At 53.3% G+C, this 23,332-nt stretch overlaps 1 protein-coding gene across 13 annotated transcripts in view; it reads right to left on the bottom strand.

Annotated features, from left to right (window-relative positions):
- Window positions 1–12,458: 12,458 nt before the first annotated feature.
- Ppp6r3 (protein phosphatase 6 regulatory subunit 3) overlaps window positions 12,459–23,332 on the bottom strand; it is a 113,027-nt gene continuing 102,153 nt past the window's right edge. For 7 of the 13 annotated variants that reach the window (XM_042675573.1, XM_042675576.1, XM_042675578.1 and 4 more), the window contains 2 exons: window positions 18,193–18,309; window positions 17,525–17,767 (listed from right to left, as the gene is read on the bottom strand). In XM_042675573.1, the coding sequence (XP_042531507.1) occupies window positions 17,665–17,767; window positions 18,193–18,309 (220 nt within the window). In that variant the 3' untranslated portion in view covers window positions 17,525–17,664. Of the gene's footprint in view, window positions 13,926–17,524; window positions 17,768–18,192; window positions 18,310–23,332 lie in introns of those variants that run through there. The other 6 variants (XM_042675577.1, XM_042675586.1, XM_042675588.1 and 3 more) reach the window with 1 other exon arrangement.

Here is a 23,332-nt window from a genome sequence, read left to right as displayed (position 1 = left end):
AACTGCTTTGTGCTGGAGGCCAGAGCGCGGATGCTGCGGGATGGGGGGCCTCCCGGCCTCCGTCACAGCTCCCCTCGGTGTGCGAACGCAGCCGAGGGGGAATGAGCGAGTGGCTGATGCCAATCAAACTTATTTATTGAAATCAGGCGGAGGGCCGGGCTCTGCGCAGCCTTGTGCTCTGTTCTGATTGACCTAAATCCACGCCTCCCGGTCCAGGCCCCCCCCCATGCTCGTGAGGGTCTCCCTCCCTCACTTCCTCTTCTTTCCCCCCAGCCCCGTGGTCTCCCTCCCTCTCTCCCTCCCTGTCTCTCCCCCTCCCCTCGGCTCCCGCTGGGCTGGCGTTCTCAGGGGTGCCTAGGGGCACCCGTGCCAGCCTGCAACGGCAGGGCTGCTGATGGTCTTGGAGGCCTGGCGGGTCGGGCTGGCCGCGCTCCCCAGGCATCTTGGAGGTGCCTGGCCTCTGCCCTGCACCCCCTCCTGCAAAGCTATGGCATCTGAGCTCGGGGTCCCCTTGCCCTTGCTCTGAAGCCCCCAAAACACTTCAAGAAAGGGTCCCTTCCCCTTTGGGGGGACTCTCGCGACCACGCCCCTGCCCCCCCTCACTGCGGGGCAGGCCGGGCCCTGAAGGATCCCGGGATTCTGATCACAGCAGGACACGCACACACAGTAGCAGGCAGAGGGGTCAGTGGAGCAGACGACCCCTCCCCGGGCACGGGTCCCACCTGCAGGGATGGGGCAGCCTGCATCTTCAGAGCTCATCCCTCCAAGATGCGTTCTGTGACTCAGTATCCCCCCAGGAGCCCTGGCAGGGGACCTGTGGGGCTTCCAGCAAACACGTGGGCACCTGGCTGGTAAAATGTGCCTGAGGCTCCTTGTCTCCGGCAGGCGGCCATGGGGAGGGGAGGGCCTGCTGGGCCAGGGCTGCAGGGGTTCAAGTCCACCCGGCCTCCAGGACTAAGCACAGCCCCGGCCTGGGGCTCCAGTGAGCCGCCCAGCTGCGGTGCCAAATGCCAGCCAGAAGTGGCCGCGCTTCAGGGGACCAAGCCCGGGCGTTGCGCTGAGCGGTGTCCTGTTAGGAGATGCAGGCGGTCCTCAAATACCCAGGGAGCTTTTCCTGCTGTCTTGTGCCTCTGTCTCCCTCCCTCCCTGCCTCCCTCCTTCCCTCTCTCCCTCCCTCCCTCTCTCCCTCCCTCCCTCCCTCCCTTCCTTCCTCCCTTCCTTCCTTCCTCCCTTCCTTCCTTCCTTCTTTCTTTCTTGATGAGAGTACCAAGACTTGAACTCAGGGTCTGGGTGCTGTTCAAGGCTAACACTCTACACTTGAGCCACCGCTCCACTAATGGCTTTTTTTGGTGCTTAATTGGACACAGGAGTCTCATGGGCTTTCCTGCCGGGGCTGGCTTTGAACTGCGATCCTCAGATCTCAGCCTCCTGAGTAGCTAGGATGACAGGCGAGAGCCACTGGCCTCAAGTTACTCTCCTTGCTCCTGTTTCCTGTGACTTTTCTCTTCTTCCCTGTGCTCCCGCTGCCCCCTGCCCCCGCTGCCCCCTGCCCCCGCTGCCCCCTGCCCCCGCTGCCCCTGCCCCCGCTGCCCCCTGCCCCCGCTGCCCTGGCTGCCCACCTCATGGATCACGGAGCTTCCAACCCCCCCCCCCCCAGGCCGCAGCTGTGCAGCACTGTAGCTACTGAGTCGCATCGGCCATTCTGGCCACTCACTGGCTCCACAAGGATTGTCCCCAGATCCTCTGGTGCCCTCTCACCCCACAGCCTGAGCCTGAGGGCGAGCCCATGGGGAGCGGGAGTGAGCAGGAGACTGGCAGGGGACCCGGATAACACAGAGCCCTGGGGGTGTCTGTGGATCTGCCTGGGGTGGGTCTCTCTGGGGTGGGGTGTCTGGGGTGTGGTGTCTGGGGTGGGGTGTTGGGTGGGGTGTCTGGGGTGGGGTGTTGGGTGGAGTGTCGGGGGGTGGGGTGTCTGGGGTGGGGTGTCTGGGGTTGGGGTGTCTGGGGTGGGGTGTCTGGGGTGGGGTGTCTGGGGTGGGGTGTCTGGGGTGTGGTGTCTGGGGTGGGGTGTCTGGGGTGTGGTGTCTGGGGTGGGGTGTCTGGGGTGGGGTGTCTGGGGTGGGGGTGTCTGGGGTTGGGGTGTCTGGGGTGTGGTGTCTGGGGTGTGGTGTCTGGGGTGAGGGGGTCTGGGGTGGGGTGTGGTGTCTGAGTTGGGGGGTCTGGGGTGGGGTGTCTGGGGTGGGGGTGTCTAGGGTGGGGGTGTCGGGTTGGGGTGTCTGGGGTGGGGTGTCTGGGGTGGGGTGTCTGGGGTGGGGGTGTCTGGGGTGGGGTGTCTGGGGTGAGGGGGTCTGGGGTGGGGTGTGGTGTCTGAGTTGGGGGGTCTGGGGTGGGGTGTCTGGGGTGGGGGTGTCTGGGGTGGGGGTGTCGGGTTGGGGTGTCTGGGGTGGGGTGTCTGGGGTGGGGTGTCTGGGGTGAGGAGGTCTGGGGTGGGGTGTCTGGGGTGGGGTGTCTGGTGTGGGGTTTCTGGGGTGAGGGGGTCTGGGGTGGGGTGTGGTGTCTGAGTTGGGGGGTCTGGGGTGGGGTGTCTGGGGTGGGGGTGTCTGGGTGGGGGTGTCGGGTTGGGGTGTCTGGGGTGGGGTGTCTGGGGTGGGGTGTCTGGGGTGAGGGGGTCTGGGGTGGGGTGTCTGGGGTTGGGGTGTCTGGGGTGTGGTGTCTGGGGTGGGGTGTCTGGGGTGGGGTGTCTGGGGTGGGGTGTCTGGGGTGTGGTGTCTGGGGTGGGGTGTCTGGGGTGTGGTGTCTGGGGTGGGGTGTCTGGGGTGGGGGTGTCTGGGGTTGGGGTGTCTGGGGTGTGGTGTCTGGGGTGGGGTGTCTGGGGTGAGGGGGTCTGGGGTGGGGTGTGGTGTCTGAGTTGGGGGGTCTGGGGTGGGGTGTCTGGGGTGGGGGTGTCTAGGGTGGGGGTGTCGGGTGGGGGTGTCTGGGGTGGGGTGTCTGGGGTGGGGTGTCTGGGGTGAGGGGGTCTGGGGTGGGGTGTCTGGGGTGGGGTGTCTGGTGTGGTGTCGGGTGGGGGTGTCTGGGGTGGGGTGTCTGGGGTGTGGTGTCTGGGGTGGGGTGTCTGGGGTGAGGGGGTCTGGGGTGGGGTGTGGTGTCTGAGTTGGGGGGTCTGGGGTGTGGTGTCTGGGGTGGGGGGTCTGGGGTGGGGGTGTCTGCGGGTGGAGATCAGGCTGCAGGTCTAGAGCCGTCTGAACACTTTATTTAGATAAATACTCTGTTTCTGCCCGTGGAATGAGCAAAGGTAAGCTGTGATTGTGGATCACAGTCCACCTGTCTACCCCCCTCCCCCTTGTGGCTGGGACTGCAGCTGCACGCCACCGCACGCTGCTGGCTGGCTGGAATGAGGCCTCGCAACTGTTCTTGCCACAAACCGTGCCAGTCTCCATCCCTGCCAACCAGTTGGCTGGGATGGCAGGTGACGAACATTTTCATTGCAAAGTCTGATCTGGGCTGGTAACAAAGCACATTGGGATTTTATGTTACCCCGTGTGCCTGGTCCAGGAAGCCCCGAGCCCAGCACGGGGCAGGAATGTGCCTGCGGGGTCGCCCAGGAGGAGCTGCCCACAGGAAAGGAAGAGGTCAGTAGCAGGAATCTGACGCGGAAGCCACAAGTGCCACCGGGCCGGGGACCTGGGCCACGGACCAGAAATGGCCCAAAACAGCACCTGCAAAGGGCGCTGGGCTCCCGAAGATGGTCAGACTGGAACCCAGGGTCAAGTGGGGCTGGGGGATGCCGCTGTGTCACCTGGCAGCATCCTGTGGGCATGGCACCCAGTGTTCCAGCAGAGGCCCCTGGCTACAGTCTGGGGGAGCCGGGGGTGGGGGGCTGGGGAGGCTGGTGGGGGGGGCGCCAGCTGGCTGCGGGGAGGTCGGTCCCCGCCGCCAGCCCCATGACAAGCTGAATAAAAGCTTTTTTGCATTGCTTTCCTTAATGGGCTTAATGCCTCGTCTGAACTCTAATGCGAGTAATTTTACCTCCCACGCTTGGATTTCAGAAGAAAAAGAAAAAAAGCGGACAATGGCCTGGTCCACTTGAGCAGAGAAAATAAAATAGCAGAAAAATAATTGTAGAAATTACCGTGCAGCTCTCCTCGCCAGTCTTGATTTGAATCTTCTCTTCTCGCTTCCCCAGGTCTCTGACAATACAGGAGGTCCGGATTCATTTCCGGCAGAGGATGGGCTCCCCCCCCCCCAGCTGCTCCTGATAATTAACGTAATTCCATCCAGGACTCAAATTGCTGGTGCTAATGAGGCCAACACACAGCCCACATTAGCTGTCATTAGTCATCTGCTCCTAACAGCCTCTCTGATTTCTCCCACGGGGGTGGGGGTGGGGGTGCACCTCTGTCTGGGAGCCACTGGCTGCTTTTGGGACTCAGATGCTCAGCTGTGCGTTTGGGGTAACACTGTGTCCTGGATCTTAGTAGCCAGGTGAGACCAGAACATTCCATGAGGGCTTGTCAGTCATGGAGCTTGAACTCAGGGCCTGGGCACTGTCCCTGAGCTCTTTTTTGCTTAGGGCTAGAGCTCTTCCACTTTGAGCCACAGTTCCATTTCCAGGTTTTGAGTGGTTAATTGAAGATGAGTTTCACAGGGACTTTTCTGCTCAGGCTGGCTTTGAACTACGATCTTCAGATCTCAGCATCCTGAGTAGCTAGGGTTACAGCTGTGAGCCACCGGTGCCTGGCTAGGAATGTTCTTTTAAGATCAAGAACATTAACCCTGGGGCTGGGAAGGTAGCTCAGTGGTAGAGTGCTTGCCTTGCATGCCTGAGGCCCTGGGTTCGATTCCTCAGCACCACTTAAGCAAAAAGAAAAAAGCCGGAAGTGGCGTTGTGGCTTAAGGGGTAGAGCGCTAGCCTTGAGCTGAAGAGCTGAGGGACAGCGCTGAGGCCCAGAGTTCAGGCCCCACAACCGGAACCCCCCCACCCCCCACACACAAAAAAACATTAACCCTGTGCCAAAAGAAAAAACAGAAAAAAAAAAGATCAAGAACACAAGCTGGATACCAGTGGCTCACACCTGTCATCCTAGCTACTCAGGAGGCTGAGATCTGAGGATCAAAGCTTGGAGACAGTTTAGGCAGACAAACTAGACTCTTGGCTCCAATCAAGCAGTGAAAAGCTGGAGGCTGGGAAGTCGGACACCCTAAGAACTCATTGGGGTGTCCCCTGCCACCCCACAGGGCTGGAGCTTTCTAACAGAAAGCCTGAAGGTTCGACCTCCTGGGTTTAAATGGAAGGTACCAGAATGAGCTGGGGCACAGGCAGAAAGGGGTGGTGAGTCTCTGGAGGAATGGAGCGAAACCCCAGGCCCTGGCCGACCTATGACCTGTGACCTATGACTTACAATGCAGGCGGTGGAGGAGACCCTGAGGAGCTGCTGCTGCTGCCCTTCCTGCCGTTTACCAACCTGCGCCCTACAGTGGCACCGGCTGTCCTCTTCCTGCTCGGGAGGGGGCCCGGCTGGGGACAGCACACAGGCATGGTGACACGGACAGGCCAGGCCGGCCTGTGTCCAGCCCTTGGCCAGCTGCTGCACTACAGGGACACCAAGGGAAGGGCTTTGGGCTACAATGGCCCATAGCAAGGCCAGAATTTTAGAAAGGCCCGTGTGTGCTTCCTGTCTGTGTGGACTGTTTGCCTTTCTTTTCTTGCTGCTACCACCATCATCTGCCGCCCCCTTCCTCTTCCTCCTCCTCCTTCTCTTCCTCCTCCCCTTCCTTCTCTGTATTTTCTGCGTTGGTACTGAGGTTTTAACTTGGCCTGGGCGCTGTCCCTAAGCTCTTCAGCTCAAGGCGAGTGCTCTACCACTTGAGCCACAGCACCACTTCCGGCTTTTTCTGTTTATGTGGTGCTGAGGAATGAACCCAGGGCTTCCTGCATGTGAGGCAAGCACTCTACCACTGAGCCACCTTCCCAGCCCCTCCATTTCCAGCTTTTCAGTGGTTAAATAGAAGTAAGAGTCTTATGGACTTTCCTGCCTGGGCTGGCTTTGAATCATGACTGTCAGATCTCAGCCCCCTGTGTAGCTAGGAGTGTCCAGCTCCTCCCTCGACTTCTCACTATTCACAGTAGGACCCATGTCAACAGATGGATGGAACCATATTTCCTAAGTGGCACTTTGGACTGCATTCTGGAAACCCCAGGAACATTCTAGATGGTCGCCAAGCCTGTGGTATCTCACTTGTGTATGGGTGGCAGCCCCGAGCAGAGGTTGGTGACCTTTCTTCAGCTTGCTGGGTGAGCAAGCAAGGTGACCCCAGCTCCAAGTCCTGGGCTGTCCCTGCCCACGTCCAGCTCCCCCCCCCCCCCATGTCCTGGTCTGTTCCTCTGCAGAATTGGCTGGAGGGGGGTGCAGTAGTCTCTTCCAGAAGCTGAAGGCTGTGTGTCTACATGCTGTTTTTCTTGTGACAGGGCCATGTGTGGCTGCGCCAGCGACCAGACTATCAAATCCGTCTCTTTAAAAGACACATAAAACTTGGTGGCACCGAACGCTTCCAGGCGATGAGAACCTTTGTCGTGTTTTATTTTTTACCTTTTTATTTCCCACCAGGAACAGCACTGTGTGTCCCTGTCCAGCCTTCATTTTATGGCGCTTTTCTTTTTAGCATCTGTCTTTCTTCTGTCTTTGACATATTTTGCTGTTCTTTTTCTAATTTCTTCTAAGACAGGCACTTTCCACCCTCTTTTTTCTTTTTGTCGGTTCTGGGGCTTGAACTCTGGGCCTGGGCGCTGTCCCTGCGCTCTTCAGCTCAAGGTGAGCGCTCTACCTCTTGAGCCACAGTGCCACTTCTGGTTTTCTAGTGTTGTATTGGAGATAAGTCTCATGGACTTTTCTTTCTGGGCTGGCTTTGAACTGTAATTCTCAGATCTCAGGCTCCTGAGTAGCTAGGATTATAGGCGTGAGCCACTGGCGCCCAGCTTCTACCCTCTTTCTTAATACAATTTATTTATTTTTTTTCTTGAAGTATTTCTCATCTAAAGAGAAAAGATCTAGTCAATGATTGTATTGGGGTGGGAAGAGGGGAAGTGAAATGAAGAATAAACATGCATAAAAAACTAAACAGGGGGGCTGGGAAGGTGGCTCAGTGGTAGAGCGTTTGCCTTGCATGCCTTAGGCCCTGGGTTCGATTCCTCAGCACCACAAAGCAAAAAAAAAAAAAAATTGCACAAAAACTAAACAGAATGCAAAACAACTAATACACACAAATGTCTGGATAATCTACTTATGAAGTGCAGACAATGATCGATTGGGAAGGTGGAAGAAATAGGAGGGCAGCGGTTTCACTTGTAGGTAAAAGGAAGGTGTAAGTAGGGAAAGGCTACATGAACAGGACAAAGATATGCTAGAAATCGGAATTCTGAGCTCAGGTGGGGGAGGGCAGAGGAAGGTGAATGGACAAATGCGATACATGTAGAGTATCTGCACAGTATAAAAGCAGAGCAATGAAACGGCTGGAAATTGCTTTAAGGGGAGAGGGACGGGGGACAGCATGGGCGAGGCTGAGCGGGGTGCACGGTGCGCACGTGTGTGTGGAGACGTCACGGTGAACCCCCTCAGTGGATACTAGTAAAAATGAACAAAACACTAAAAGGCAGATGTGCTGATTTTGGAGAAAAGGAAGGGAAAAGCACACCTAAAAAGGAAATGAGAGGAAGCCGGGAGCTGGTGGCCCACGCCTGTAATCCTAGTTACTCAGGAGGTGAGATCTGAGGATGGAGGTTCAAAGCCAGCCCACCCAGGAAAGTTATGAGACTCTTATCTCCAATTAACTACCGAAAAGCTGTTCAAATGGTAGAACACTAACTAGCCTTGAGTATTAATGCCCCCCCCCCCTAAAAAAAACCCAAAATGCTAAGGGACCAGCGCCAGGCCTTGAGTTCAAGCTCCAGGATTGGCACAAAAAAAAAAAAAAAAAAAAGTAAATGGGAGTGGCAAATGACCTACAGAAAAGTCAAACTAAAAAGTGAATAGCATATACTGGATATTCAGAGGATAAAAAAAAAATCGTGAAGCTGTGTGCCAGCTGTCATCCTAGCTACTTAGGAGGCTGCGATCTGAGGACCGCAGTTTGAAGCCAGCTGGGGCAGGAAAGTCCGTGAGACTCTCATCTCCAGTAACCACCAGGAAACCGTAAGTGGCACTGTGACTCAAGGGTAGAGCGCTAGCCTTGAGCTGAATTGCCGAGGGACAGCGTCCAGGCTGAGTTCAAGCCCCATGAGTGACTGACTAAAAAAAAAAAATCCATCCTTAGATAAAGGAACAAAATAATCAAACCAAAATACAGTAGCAACAAGCTTGTACAAAAGCTGAATTTTTAGCTGCCCTTGTGTGTCTCTATATTCCCAGACCGGCTGGGGTGCACAGGACTGTGGAAATGGTGCTCTTCAGGTCTGGGAGGGAGGGCCCTGCCTATCCCCCCCCCCCCCAGCCATCAACCTGTGGAGCCAGGGGTAGAGCTCTGTGCAGTAAGGACTTCCCAGACCTCAGCGGTCCCCTGCTGCCCTGGCTCAGGCCACCAGTCTCTGCTGTGATCTGGCAGGGGACCCCGGCTCCTTCGCCACGCTGGGCTTCTGCAGCATCTGCTCCTGGTGTCGAATGGCAGCCCCTGCCGGAGGCGGTGAGCCACCCAGTACTTCTCCAAGCTCGGGCTGTGGCTGCTACTAAGAAAACGCCCTCCTCTGCTGTGAGCCTCCGTCCCCAGCCTCTGGCATCTATGCTGACGCATGGCTCACCATAGCTCCAACTATTCCACGGGACCCCGCCGTTCACGTCTCTCAAACGCTCTGTGGCAAGGGGTCAGGTGTTTGGTTGTGATGGGGCCTCAGCCCCAACAAAAGGCTTTCTCTCAAAATGGCAACATACTTTTTGTCCTCTGAGTTCACGTTCAACAAGGCTAGCCTCCCCATTTCAGGGCAGAGCCTGCCACACACCACCTCCAAACTGCGCATTGTGTGGGCTTCTCTACAGCTCCGGTGGGCAGTCTGGTGCTCAGTCCCATTTGTTCAGCCTTGTTCTGGCACCTTCCCTTCGCCTCCCCTCCCCTCCCCTCCCCTCCCCTCCCAAATGTGGCGCTGGAGACCCCTAGCGGCCCGCAGGGCACTGCCTCCTCTGTAGTCTCGAGCATCACTAGATGCCCGTCAGAGTGGTAATGGCAGGTGCTTGCCATCCACCCTGTGACCATCCAGTTTTGAAAGATGTATCGAGCACCTAAAGCAGACTGTGACTTCCTCCTGAAGAGTCACTCCACTGTCTCCCGGATCTCATCGTTTCTATCAAAAAGTAAGCTGAGGGCCGTGGGCGAGGCCTCTGCCTCTGCCCCCAGCTCCTGCCGGGCATCTTAGCGGCTTCATCTGATACCAGTGGAGGGCGATGCCTCGTTCTCTCCTCAGAAACCAACTGAGGTTTAGGAAGTTCTGCATTCCAGTCTTTCTGTCCTTTCCTTTCCATTCTGGAACTGTTACATTTGCACTGTATTTCTCTTCTGCTCTTTTCTTTATGCGTGTTTTCTTTCCCTCTCATGCGTTTCTGAATAGTCTATTGCTCTCTCCTAAGCTCATAAATCTTAAAAAAAAAAAAAAAATCCACGGAGACAGGATCTTACTCTGTACAGTGCCCAGGAGAGCCTCCAACTTGCCGCCATCCTGCTGGATTACTGGATGCACCACCATCCTCAGCCTTAATGTCATAAATCGTGTCTTCTCCTGTGTCCAGCATGTTTTAAAATTCATTTATTGGATTTTCAATACCAATTAGTTATGTTTTGGTTGTGTATGTAAACAAATTCTCCAACTGGGCACCTATTGATGAGGGAGGGGAAGATGCCAGTACAAGATAAAAAAAAATAAGCCAGGCACTGGTGCCTCAAGTCTGTTTTTTTTGGGTCCGGTTGTGGGGGCCTGAACTCTGGGCCTGGGCACTGTCCCTCAGCTCTTCAGCTCAAGGCTAGTGCTCTACCACTTGAGCCACAGTGCCATTTCCGGCTTTTTTCTTTTTGCTTACGTGGTGCTGAGGAATCGAACCCAGAGCCTCATGCATTGCAAGGCAAGTGCTCTACCCCTGAGCCACCTTCCCAGCCCCTGGTGCCTCACGTCTGTAATCCAACTCAGGAGGTTGAGATCTGAGGGTTATGGTTCAAAGCCAGCCCCGGCAGGAAAGTCCATGACTCTTATCTCCAATTAACTGCCAGAAAACCAGAAGTGGCGCTGTGGCTCAAACGGTAGAGCACTCACTTGGAGCTGAAGAGTTGAAGGACAGAACTCAGGCTGAGTTCAAGCCCCACGACTGACAAAACCAAAAGGAGAGCGTGGTCCTGAGGACAGACTGCTGCTAAAGCTGTGGAAAAGCTCCCCCGACTGCAATGCTGGGGTTTGTGACCCGAGCCCCGCCCTGGGACGGGAGGCTAGCCTAGCTGAACAGCGCCCACGTTCCTCAGGTGAGCTGTGATGTGGAACAACTTCCATTCTTGTGGGCCATTTTTTTTCTATCTTATGAAAGTGACACGCAGAGGGTTAGTTACATGTCAGGTGATGAGTACAGGTCCTTTTGGACAATGCCATCCCTACCTTTTGATCCTCAGGACAGGTAAACCCTCTAAGACACTGGGAAAGCAGAGAATTTTCATTCTAGTGGAAATTGTTTTTCTTAGCTTCTTTCATCTCTACATTTCTTGAAAGTATTTTGTTAAGTCTTAGAGCTGTGATCCACTTTGCCTTTTTTTTGTATAACTTACACAGTCCCCTCCCCCCGCCCCCCGGTTTTATTTGTAAATCCAGGTAGTGGACCAGATTTGACCCTTGGGATGCAGCTGGCCTCGAAGCAGGACGATGAGTGTGCCGAGGCGACCTGGGCTGTCTGATGTACAGGTTTTAAATGACAGCTAAGCACGTATTCCGCAGAGCCAGCAGGGGAAGACACAGTGAGTGGAGTTCACTACTAATATTGCATGTTTTCTGTCACCAATCTGCCACTACCAAGTTAACTCACCTGGCCCACACTTCATTCCCGCTGGAGTGGAGACAGAAGGTCTGATTCTGAGCCTGTACCCAGGAGGGTACAGGAAGGGGCAAAAGCTACCAGGAGGGAGGGTCGAGAAATGAGTTTGAATGTCACTCTTATTTTGCTAGTCCTGGGGCTTGAACTTTGGCCTGGCTCTGTCCCCGAGCTCTTGTTCAAGGCTAGCACTCTACCACTTGAACCACAGCACCACTTCCAGCTCACAGTTGTTTATCTGCAACAAGAGCTTTACAGACTGGCCTGCCTGGGCTGTCTTTGAGCTGTGATCCTTAGATCTCAGCTTCTTCAGTAGCTAGGATTACCAACTTGGTGGCTCTAAAAAATTTCTTGGCCCTGTTTTTTTTGAGTGCTACAAAGTTGAGGCTAGCTTGAAACCTGCCCCAGCTCCACAGATGCTTGGACCATAGCACAGGCTGCACAGCAAAGTCCCCAAGACTCCATCTTCAAAACAATTAACAAGGGGCTGGGAAGGTGGCTCAGTGGTAGAGCGCTTGCCTTGCTTGCATGCATGAGGCCCTGGGTTCCATTCCTCAGCACCACATAAGCAGAAAGAAGCGGCGCTGTGGCTCAAGTGGGAGAGTGCTAGCCTTGAGCTGAAGAGCTCAGTGGCAGCGCCCAGGCCGAGAGTTCAGGCCCCACGAAGGCTAGGCTGGAGGTGTGGCTGGCAGTAGAGTACAGGACTGCGGACACGGCTCAGGGCCGGCCCTTACAATGACAGCAGTTCACTGGCGATGGCCGGCGTCAGGTCTGGTTGTTAAAGCCCATGAAAGGTACAAGAGAGCTCTAGAAAGAAAGAATCAGGCTTTATTTTTTATTTTAAATACAGGTATTTGTAGACATGTTAGTCTTGCAATCCATATTGCCAACACGCAGCAACTAAAATAGAACGTGGGCATTCGCTGCCATCCTTGGGCCTGCACCCTTTGACCCGGCAGGCTGACCCCTCCCATTCTATCCTTTCTTTCTCTGCCATCTAAGATGAGCAAACTAGAACCCTGCCCAAAGGTAGCCCCCACACACCCATTTCCCAGACAGTTATCATCTCCTTGGCCACGCCGCCATGGGGCCAAGGCTCGACTGTGGCCGGCAGGCTCCTCGCCTGGGGAGAGAAGCAGAGCACCCGTCAGTCTGAGGTCGCGGCCACACAGGTCAGGATCCCTGAGACAAGAGGAAGGAGCCCGCGCTGGTAGCCCAGCGCCCCGGGGAGAACGCAGGGTCTCAGTGGAGGAGCACTGGGCAGACGGCGCCAGGCAGGCACGGACAGGCCAAGCGGACCCTTGGCCTGCCACTAGGCCCTGGGCTCCCCGCACCCCCTGGAGTGGCAGGCCATTTTGTGGAAGCCTCGCAGGCTGCGCTCCCTGGAGTGGAGTAAAGAAGGAGTAAGGCGTAGACGTTTGATTCTTTATTTCTATATGCAATGTATTGTTTAGGCACGGTGCTTGGGATGCTGTCTCTAAAAAATTTGTTGGCCATTTTTTTTCTCAGAATATCCTTTTGGTTTTAAATACTGATCAGGAAAAAACAAACGATGTAAAAATACGTGAATAATTTTCTATTACAGAAATGAAAAACTGATTTGCATCTAAAAGTGCAAGAGGTGAAGTGCTAGCCCACTCACCAGACGGCGTGGCAATATACAATGTACAATATATTGCTTCAGCTGGTGGAGAAGGCGGTGATGGATTTGATATTGACATAGAAAATTATAAATTACATTGAATTAGTATCCATAATCACTATATATATACACAAACCAGCTCTAAAAAACGCACTGGTTTAGAGTTGACGAGGGAAAGCTCACAAGGTACAGTGAAACAGGTAACATGCTTCGTTCCGTGCCGGAGCGTGCTCTCCGCTCCACAGACCCCGGCGTGTGAAATGCGCATGCCCCACCCCCGTCCTCGGCGTAGGCATCCAACTTGCAGCTGACCTGCCGCGCGTGACACAGGGGCCTCCTGTGGGCACGGCTGACACGTGGTCAAGGACAGGCCGGTTTGGGAGAATGGGGTAAGAAGGCAAAGGAACTACCCAAATGAAACAAACAACAACAAAAACAGGAACAGAACCACCCCCAAACCCAAACCCTCGCCATGACCCTCCAGCCCTCCAGTGCCTCACCGAAGCACGGCTCAAGCACACAGACCGCCACAGAACGTATGGCTTACAGGAACACGCATTTATCAACTAAGCTGCAGCAATAAATACTCAACCTCTACCAACAGACTTACAGTTTTGATCCATTTTAAACAATACAGAAAACAATTACCAATCAAAAACTGGTTATAAAAGAACACCCAATATTTCTTATTCAAAATCACTGTTGTAAGTTGGAACAACCAAAATAGCAGTGGAGGGCACTGAGGGCTGCGCGCTGCCAGCCTGGAGGAGAAACGAGTTCGGAACTTTGTACAAGGTGAAAAACGTAGGAAACTTGCCTAATACTTTGGTCGCACTAATAAAGGTCAAATACAATAGATCTGTGTTCACTTTATAAAACTATTCTTACGAGCATTTTAACTACAGCATCACACTATCGTCACGCGGTGGCAGGCGTGTGCTCACAGGCCACCCGTTATTTAGAACAATACAATATAAACATACGCAAAAATTCTTGGTATTTGTCAATGTGCAGTCTTTTTACACGTCTGGATTTCTCTGTACAGTGTCTTAGAATCTAGAATAGAAAGGGTGCTGGTCCTGATCCCTCGCACAGTGAGAGCAGCTGTGACGACGCGGAGGCGCACGTCCCTCCGGAGCCGGGGCGGTGGTCTGCAGTCCTCAGCCGGCAGCAGCTCCATCACTCATCATACAGGGCCATTGACTGCTGCGTCTCCCGGCCCACTTGGCTGCTCCGTCCTAGGGAGGAGACAGACACCTGAAGTAGAGAGCAGAGCAGCAGGGCTCTGGGAGGCCAGGCCTCCGGCTTCTCAGTGCTGCTTGTCTGTGGCACGACTTCTCACGTCTGTGTACACAGCTCTCGTTTTGGCCTTCCAGCTTCTCAGTGCTGCCTGTCTGTGGGTACAACTTCTCACGTCTGTGTACACAGCTCTCGTTTTTGTTGTTTTGTTAATGGGGCTTGAGCTCAGCCTGCGCACTGTCCCTGAGCTCCTGTGCTCAAGACTAGCACTCCACCACTTGCACCACAGTGCCATTTTGGTTTCTGAGTCGTTAATTGGAAAAAAAAAAAAAAGTCTCAAGAGGACTTTTCTTCCTGGGTTGGCTTTGAACTGTGATTCTCAGATCTCAGCCTCCCGAGTAGCCAGAATTATAGGATGAGCCACTAGCGCCTAGCTGGTGTGCGTGTGCCGGTCCTAGGACTTGAACTCAGGGCCTAGGCACTGTCCCTGAGCTTCTTTGCTCAAGGCTAGTGCTCTACCATTTGAGCCACAGCTCCACTTCTGGCTTTCTTGGGTGGTTAACTGGAGATAAGAGACTCACAGGGACTTTTCTGTCAGGGCTGGCTTTGAACCATGATTCTCAGATCTCAGCCTGAATAGCTAGGATTATATGAATGTGCTACCAGCTACCCGGGTCTCTTACGTCTTTGAAATATGTGCCCCAGGGCCTGCAAGAGCATTATGTTCTCCCTTCTTGAGAGCACTTTTATCTGTCCCACAGAGTGAGAGCCACATAATTCACTTGAAAAGCAAGCAAGGGTTTATCACTCAGAAAGCAAAGCAAGGCAAAGCAACCAAACAAAACTTCTGTGCTCCTAACAGCCAATGTCAGACTTGAAATTGAAATGGAAGATGGGGTGACTTCCTGTCAAAACTATAACCTGAGCAAGTCACTTTTTTTTTTTTTTGGTGCCAGTCCTGGAGCTTGAACTCAGGGGCTGGGTGCTATCCCTGAGCTGGCACTCTACCACCTGAGCCACAGCTCCACTTCTTGCCTTCTGCTGATTAATTGGAGGCAAGAATCTGATAAACTTCTGGGCGCTGGTGGCTCACGACTGTAACCCTAGCTACTCAGAAAACAGATTTGAGGATTTAGGTTTAAAGCCAGCCTTAGGAGGAAAGTCCATGAGACTCCTATTTCTGAAAGTGGCACTATGGCTCAAAGTGGTAGAACACTAGCCTTGAGCAAAAATTGCTCAGGGACAACACCTAGGTCCTGAGTTTAAGCCCCATTAACAGGAAAAAAAAAAAGAAAAGAAAAGAAAAAGAAAAAGAATCTGACAAACTTTCATGGCTTTGAACCACAATGCTCAGGTCTTAGCCTCCTGGGTAGCTAGGGTGACAGGCATGAGCCACTGGCGCTGGCTGAGACATTCTTGTTGTCTTGGGAAAGAATGCTCCAGTGGCAGCTAAGGCTGCTTTTACCCTGTTCCTGACATGGAAGACCTAGTAGGCCCACGCACCCTCCCCCTCAGATGTGCCCATCCCAGTGCATGTCAGAGAAAACTGGGTGTGCACTTGGCCCTCTCCACTCATTAGCTGCAAGCTTCCCTCTACCTCTCCAATAGGCCTGGGGCTTGAACCCAGGACCTCTGCTTTTTTTTGGTCAGTTGCAGGCCTGGGTACTGTCCCTCAGCTCTTCAGCTCAAGGCAAGCACTTTACCACTTGAGCTACAGTGCCATTTCTGGTTTTCTGGTGGGTTTTTGGAGGTAAGAATCTCAGCCTCCTGAGAAGCTAGGATGACAGATGTGAGCCACCAGTGCCAGCTAGGACCTGTTTGTTAACCAGGTGTTCTACCACTTGGGCCAATCTATCCTTTACCTTTTATGTGATGGTACTGCGCTTGAACTCAGGTCTTGGATCTGTCCTTAGCTTTTGTGCTCAAGGCTAGTTGCTCTACCAGTGGAGCCATTGCTCCCCTTCTGGCATTTTCACTGGTTAACCAGAGATAAAGTCTCAGAGACTTTCCTGACCCAGCTGGCTTCAAATCATGCATGAGAGGCTGGGAAGGTGGCTCAGTGGTAGAGTACTTGCCTTGCATGCACGAGGCCCTGGGTTTGATTCCTCAGCACCACATAAGCAAAAAGAAAAAAGCCGGAAGTGGCGCTGTGGCTCAAGTGGTAGAGCGCTAGCCTTGAGCTGAAGAGCTGAGGGACAGCTGAGGCCCCACGACCGGACCCCTCCCCCCCAAAAAAAATCATGCATGATCCTCAGGTATCAGCCTCCTGAACAGCTGGGAGGGGTGTGAGCCACCACACGCAGTTTGTTTTTTGGTCGGTTGGTCATGGGGCTTGAACTCTGGGCCTGAGCGGTGTCCCTCAGCTCTTCATCTCAAGGCTAGTGCTCTACCACTTGGGCCACATGGCACTTCTAGTTTTCTGGTGGTTTATTGGAGATAAGAGTTTTACAGACTTTACTGCCCGGGCTGGCTTTGAACCGCGATTATAGGCGTGAGCCACCAGCGCCCAGCCTCCAGTTTTTTTTTGTTTTTGTTTTTTTAAGATAGGGTCTTGCTTTTTATGACTGTGATCTCCTCTATTTATGCTGGGGTGACAGGTCTTGCTTTTTATGACTGTGATCTCCTCTATTTATGCTGGGGTGACAGGTGTTAGCCACCACATGCAGCTTCTGGTTGGTTGAGACGGGGTCTTACAAACTTTTTGTGTCTGGACTCACCTGGAACCACAATCTTCCAGATCTCTGCCTCTGTAGTGATGGCTAGGATTCTAAAGCAAGGTCTTTAACTCCTCTTAGCTCCATTTTACCCTCACCCCTGGGACTTTGCAAATGTATACTATGTGAGAGGCACCAGCCCTTTGGTCAGTGCAGACCAACTGGATGAGTGGCAGTGGAACGAGAGGCTGTGGTATCCACAGGAGCACGGGAACCAAGGGGGATCTTCGCTCTCCACCCTGCCGTGGATGGCTCCCCAAATACCGAGGCCTCACGGCACCACTGAACTTGTGCCATCCAACAGGCTCCTGCCACCTGTCCAGAGCCCCCAAATGCTGCTCTAGGTGTGGCCCCTGTGCCTCTGTCCATTTGCCATGCACATGTGGGGCATGACTGGGACTCCTTTTCTTCTGGCTCACCCCAGCCTTTCTGCCGGCCACTTGCTCTGCAGGTGAGCGGGGCAGGGCTCTTCATGCTGGCCATTTCTAGCCAGGGCAAATGGGTCTCCGGTGGCAAACAATTCTGTACTGCAGAGGAGGTGCCCCCAGAGTTCTTCTCATGATCATGTCAGAGAAGACAGGCCAAGATGCACTGGGACCAATGGCTCCCAACAGGGGGCCTCCCTGGCTACCTCCATGCGACTGGCTGAGGCAGATACCCAGAACCCAAGGCAAGTGAAAGTGAGGGCGCTCCCTAAGCCCTGCTGAGCAGATGGACACCTGCCTTCTGCTCCCAACACCTCCGAGTCTAGATGCTCAACACTTCTTGTGCTAACCTGCAGTCTCTTTGGGCCCCAGGCGTGATGAGGACAGGCAGGCCCCTATTGGTCCTGCGCTGTAGGACACCCACATGGGGGCCGGGGGAAAATACAACGCCTCTGAAACTGCTTTAAAGGTCATTTTATTCCTTTGAGGAGGAATATACAGCGTCAGATAACTGAGGGGTGCTGAGCACAGTCCCGTGTTGGGAGGCGCCTCCTCACTCATCCGTGGGCGTGGGCTCCGGAGCTCCCAGGCCACTGGCTCTACCTGCGAGGCCGTGTGTACGGGCCTGGGCGCCGGCCCTCGGCTGAGGCTTTGGCTTGGCCTATCCCTTCAGACCACTGGCTCAGTCTGAGCAAAAGGTGACTAGAAAGAAAACACCACATAGCAAGTCACCAGCCCTGGCAGACGGCGCCACAGGACAGGCTCAGCCCCTGGGGGTGCTGTCTGGGCTGAGTATTTCACCTGTGAAAGGCCTTGGAGAAGGAAGTGCCCTGGTACCCTAGGGTGGGGCTGAGGACCTCAAACCACCATTCCCCACCCAGCCTCAGCAAAAGACCCAAAGGTTCAGAGCAAGGCTCCCTTTTCTGGAAACTTCCCAAAGAGCCAGTGCTGCCAGGAACCTTTGGGCAAGGCTCTGCTTCTGGATATGGAGACAGAATACTAGCTCTCAGCTGCCAGCAGGACAGGCAGAGGCCACTGCTGAAGAGCTGATAACCTCCACACTCCCTGCCCCTCCCCCCGGAAAAGGCCAGGCAGGCCTGGGAGGGCGCAGGCCGCCGGGTGGTTACCTCTGCTCGGGACTGCTGCTGGGAGGCCGGGGGACTGTACACTTCGCCTCTGCTGGCTCGGGGCTCTCCGTGTCTTTACAAGCAGCATCTTGAGAGGTAGACAGTCTTCCTTCCTCACTGAGAGAGAGGGGAGAGGGCGTCACCAGCAGCACAGGGCCCGGCCAGGGGAATGAGGTCACATGCAAATGGCTCTGGAGTCAAGATGCCGAGGGACGCCCTGGGGCTGAGCATGCTCAGGGTGGAGGACCACAGGGATACGGACAGCACGGGGACCATGGAAGGAAAGGGCCACAGCAGGTGGGAACTGAGGGACAATGTGATGCGGCTGGGGTCTGAGAAGGAATGGTCCGCGTCACTGTACATACCGGTAGGATTTCAACACTCTGAGGCCAAGTGTGCAAAACAGAAAAAGAAATGTACAAGAGTTTCAGAATTCTCCTAGAAATGAGGGATGGGGAAAACATGTCCACGACTGCACTTAAGCAAAACCGCAGAGTCGGTGGAGGTGTCAAGTGAACCTGTTTGAAGGAACGAGGCTTTAGTTGATGCCTGCCAGGGCCAGGGCCTGCCACTGTGCAAACAGAGGGCTTCTTGAGCTGGCCTCAGCAACCCCCTGCCCAGTGCACGCACCAGGAAGGCAAAAGGGGTGGGGAGGAGCACAGCACAGGGGAGCTGAGCCCCAGGGCAGGGGACAGCGCAGGGGGGGCTAAGCCCCAGGGTAGGGGACAGCGCAGGGGGGGCTAAGCCCCAGGGCAGGAGACAGCGCAGGGGGGGCTGAGCCCCAGGGCAGGAGACAGCACAGGGGAGCTGAGCCCCAGGGCAGGGGACAGCACAGGGGAGCTGAGCCCCAGGGCAGGGGACAGCGCAGGGGGGGCTGAGCCCCAGGGCAGGGGACAGCGCAGGGGGGGCTGAGCCCCAGGGCAGGGGACAGCGCAGGGGAGGCTGAGCCCCAGGGCAGGGGACAGCGCAGGGGGGGCTGAGCCCCAGGGCAGGGGACAGCGCAGGGGGGGCTGAGCCCCTGGGTACTGGGGCCTCTGGGGAATAGAGCAGGGGAACAGTTTCCCCATAGACACTTCCTTCCTCTGTGGGTTCCTGCACACACCCAGCAAAACCAGCGCCGCTGGCACACTTTAGGGAAGGCCATCATTCTTATGGGGCAAGTCTGGCTTGGATCTGCTAAGTTCCTAGTTTCAGGACTTCCAAATGGTCCCAGGCAACTTAAGTAGAAAAACAATAAAACGTAACCACTTGGGGGCAATCCCAGTTAGCTAGTATATCTCTCCCTCCTCCTCTCACTGCGGTGCTGAGGTGCACCTCAGTCCTTGCACTCTGTCACTCCTCTGCATTCTATACTCCAAAGCAACTGCTCAGATGTGCATTCTGACTTAGGCCCTTCTGTACTGATGTTTTCTTCATTCAGCATAGCTGAAAGAGCCACCAGCTCGGCCTGAAATGCCCCTGACTGGCAGGGTCTGTTTGGGCATCTGGCATGGCTGCACCCCCAGAAGAGGACTATTCTGGGCCATATATATATTTTTTTTTGGGTCCGGTCATGAGGCCTGAACTCTGGGCCTGGGCGCTGTTCCTCAGCTCTTCAGCTCAAGGCTAGTGCTCTACCATTTGAGCCACAGCGCCACTTCCAGCTTTCTTATGTGGTGCTGAGGAATCAAATCCAGGGCCTCAGGCATGCAAGGCAAGCGCTCTACACTGAGCCACCTTCCCAGCCCATCTGGGCCATATTTTTATCTACCCTCTTTCCTACTGTGAGTACCCACTATGCTTTCCCACTCATAGGCCCAGGGAACTCTGGAAACCCTGTGGCACACAAGCCCTCTTCAAATTTCTGTAAGTCTAGTGACAAGGAATGTCTCATGCTTGTCTGATAATTAGAGATGGAACACTGCTTTTGGTTTCTTGTCTGGAACTGCCATCTTCTACCCATTTTCTGATTTAGGCTTTTTTTGGTCTTATTGGCTTCTAGGCATTGCTGAAAATGAAATGTTTATGTTGATTGGCTACTACCTTCCTAATTTTGTCTGGTATTTCATCCAACAGAAAATTTCACCTATAACTCAAGGTCTTGCACTTACTATACAAGCTCTATACCACTCAGCCACACCCACACATTTCTGACTTAGCTCTAAGTAAGGTCTTTAACTTTTAGGCGTTGGGCCATGGGCCTCCCACCTCTGTCTGCCCAGTACTCAGGATTAAGACATGTACCACTATGCCTGTCTTCTGTCTTCCTTCCTTTCTTCTAGATAAGTCTTGCAACTATTTGCCTGGGGTGGCACTGAACCCTGATTTTCCAATCTGTTTCTTTTTGGTGCTGGGCTTGGGGCTTCAACTCAGGGCCTGGGTGCTGTCCTTGAGCATTGTTGCTCAAGGCTAGCACTCTATCACTTTAGCCACAGCTCTACTTCCTGCATTTTGGGTGGTTAATTGGAGATAAGGATTATAGGAGTGAGCCAACAGCATCAGGGCAGGGTAGTGTTTTTTTGTTTTTTTAAATGAAGGCTTTTTCTTCCCACAGGCTAGAAATACATTCTATGTCACTTAACATTAGTGCCTCAGTTTCTGCAGCTGGAAAGGTTCCCCATGGGTAAATGCGTGTGGATAGGGCATACAGAGGTACTGCACCCGTTCGTTCTTACAGTTTCTTCTTAGGGTACTCTCTAGGGGAGGACTTGGGTTGACTTCTCATGTGAGCTAGCACATCTCTTTTAAAAAATGGTGCTGTTAGCAGGGCGCCAGTGGCCCATGCCTGTAACCCTACCTACTCAGGAGGCTGAGATCTGAGGATCCTGGTTCAAAGCCAGCCTGGGCAGGAAAGTCCATGAAACTCTTATCTCCAATAAACACTCAGAAAACTAGCTCAAGTGGTAGAGCGCTTGCCTTGAGCTGAAGAGCTGAGGGACAGCACTAGGCCCAGAGTTCAAGCCCCATAACTGACAAAAAAAAGAAAAAAGAAAAAAGGTACTGTAGACAGAAGCCAGGCCCGTGGTCCAGCACCAAGCCTCCTCCTGCTGTTCTCCCACTGGTCTCCCACTCAGACCACTGCCCTGTGCACACCAGCACCACTGTACACCAGCACTGCTGCAGCATGACGGCACGTCTAGCAATGTGGGAAGTCTTATTTCTCTGCCAGTTTTGAAATAGGCTATCGAGTTCCTTCTAAGACCCCCACCACCACATTTTAATTAGGGCTGAACTGAACCACAATGCCTGTGTGGGCATTATGCTGTCTTACAGCAGCTGCACAGCTCCCTGTGCCCTCCACCAGGTCGTCCTGGGGCCTTCTCTACAGACCTGCTTTTATACCATCTACTTGTCAGTAGTGACGCAAGAAAGCTAGCCTCCATATTCAGATTATCTGTGGAACCTTAAGTGATCACAGCATTTGCAGCTACTGTGTGGCGGCCGATGTACTGGCCACCAGTTCACTACTCTCCCCAGCCTTGGCCTCTGCTCCCTCTAGCAGTGATGGCAGGCAGCCTTGCCCCAACTTCACCTCAAAGGGTCATCTAACACTTCCTCCTTATTCAAGCTCTGCTGTGATATTTGGGTATTTACTTTTTACTAAGTCATTACTGGTACTTTTTTTGCTTCGAGTTTTAACTACGTACAATTAGGAAATCTTACTGAAAAGCGACTTTCAGTCTAGTGTATGGAGATAACACTGTTTTCTGACTGAGCCAGCGGGCACTGCATTTCAGGACTAATGCCAGTTGACTGTCAAGCACTTTAATCTAGTTAGCAAACACCATATGGACTTCTGTTTGTAGGCTGCTAATTGTTTGTTGGAGTTACCCTTTTGTCTGGCTTTGGAATGAGGATTCTATTATTCTGTGCTAGCCCTCGAGACTGCCACCAATAGACTCATAGGCGTGAGAGTGCGCACTGACCAGTAGTGTGGCAGCCACTCCCTCCGTCATTGCCTGGGACTCGTTCACTTCTTGCTCTTGACTGAAATGTGCTTGCATGCATCTTTCGTTCATCTTTATAAGGCAGGTCATCTTATTGATCTCTCTCTTCAAACAACCTAGCTACTGATTCTTTGGTGGTTGTGGCTTGTTTTAGTGAGTCATTTCTGATACTAGAAAATTAAGCAAGCTTACTAATATTTTCCTTTATGGCTCTTTGCGTGTGCGTATGCCAGTGCTGGGGTTTGAACACACAGGCCTGCGTATTGTCCCTGAGCTTTTGTGTTCATAGCACAATACCACTTGAGCCACAGCTCCACTTTGGGCTTTTTGGTAGTTAACTGGAAGGAAGTAGGAGTCTCAAGGACTTTCCTGCCCAGATTGGCTTTGAACCACAATCCTCAGCTCTCAGGCTCCTGAGCAGCTAGGATTACAGGTGTGAACCACCGGTGCCTGCTATGGCTTTTGTTTTCTATGGCTAAAACTATGTTCCCCTCACAATGTCACAATGTTCTCTTATGACTTCTCAGCCTGACATGGCTATTCCTTTTATACTTCACTGCTCTAAGAGATCCAGTTTCAGTCTTTGCCCAAGTGGGAATCAATATTCACTAGCCCACTCTCCCTCACAGACCCGGTGCCAAGTTCAGGGAGCGGAGCAGTCTCTGTGGACTTTTGCCAGGTAGAAATCAGATTGCAGTGTGAGGCCAGCCTGGGCGAGTTAGTGAGAGCTCCATGCCCCATCAAGTGGTAATAAAGCTTTACTTACAAGCCTTGAGATCTAACATTGGATGGGGGACACCCTCGCCTTGTTTCTTCAAAATCATCTTGACTCTTCTTTATAAAGGTATGCCATCATTTCCATTAACTTCCATGAAGTTTACTACTGGGATTACTTTGATGAGAATTTCATTAATTTTTAGGCTGATTTGCTGAGAAATGCCAAAGCTATCTTTCCATGAATAAAATCAGCATTCATTCTTTCCCACAGACAAGCTTTTGTACTTTTGTTAAAGAGGCATACTTCTGGGATACCTTTGTTGATTTATAAGGAAAAGTGATTTCTTTCTATGAATCTAGCAAACTGTCTAAACTTACCTATTCAGAAATGACCATTTTATTTATTTCAACTATTACCCCCCCCCCCCCCCCCAAGCTGAGGACAGAACTCAAGAGCCTTGTACTTGCAGGCAAGGGCTCTTCCACTATGCTAACTT

This window comes from Dipodomys spectabilis, unplaced genomic scaffold, assembly GCF_019054845.1.
Source record: "Dipodomys spectabilis isolate Male_0828 unplaced genomic scaffold, ASM1905484v1 ptg000030l, whole genome shotgun sequence".
In the NCBI taxonomy this organism is placed as follows: Eukaryota; Metazoa; Chordata; class Mammalia; order Rodentia; family Heteromyidae; genus Dipodomys; species Dipodomys spectabilis.
The sequence above is the reverse complement of the archived record's forward strand: the minus strand, read 5'-3'. Positions and strand labels throughout refer to the sequence as shown.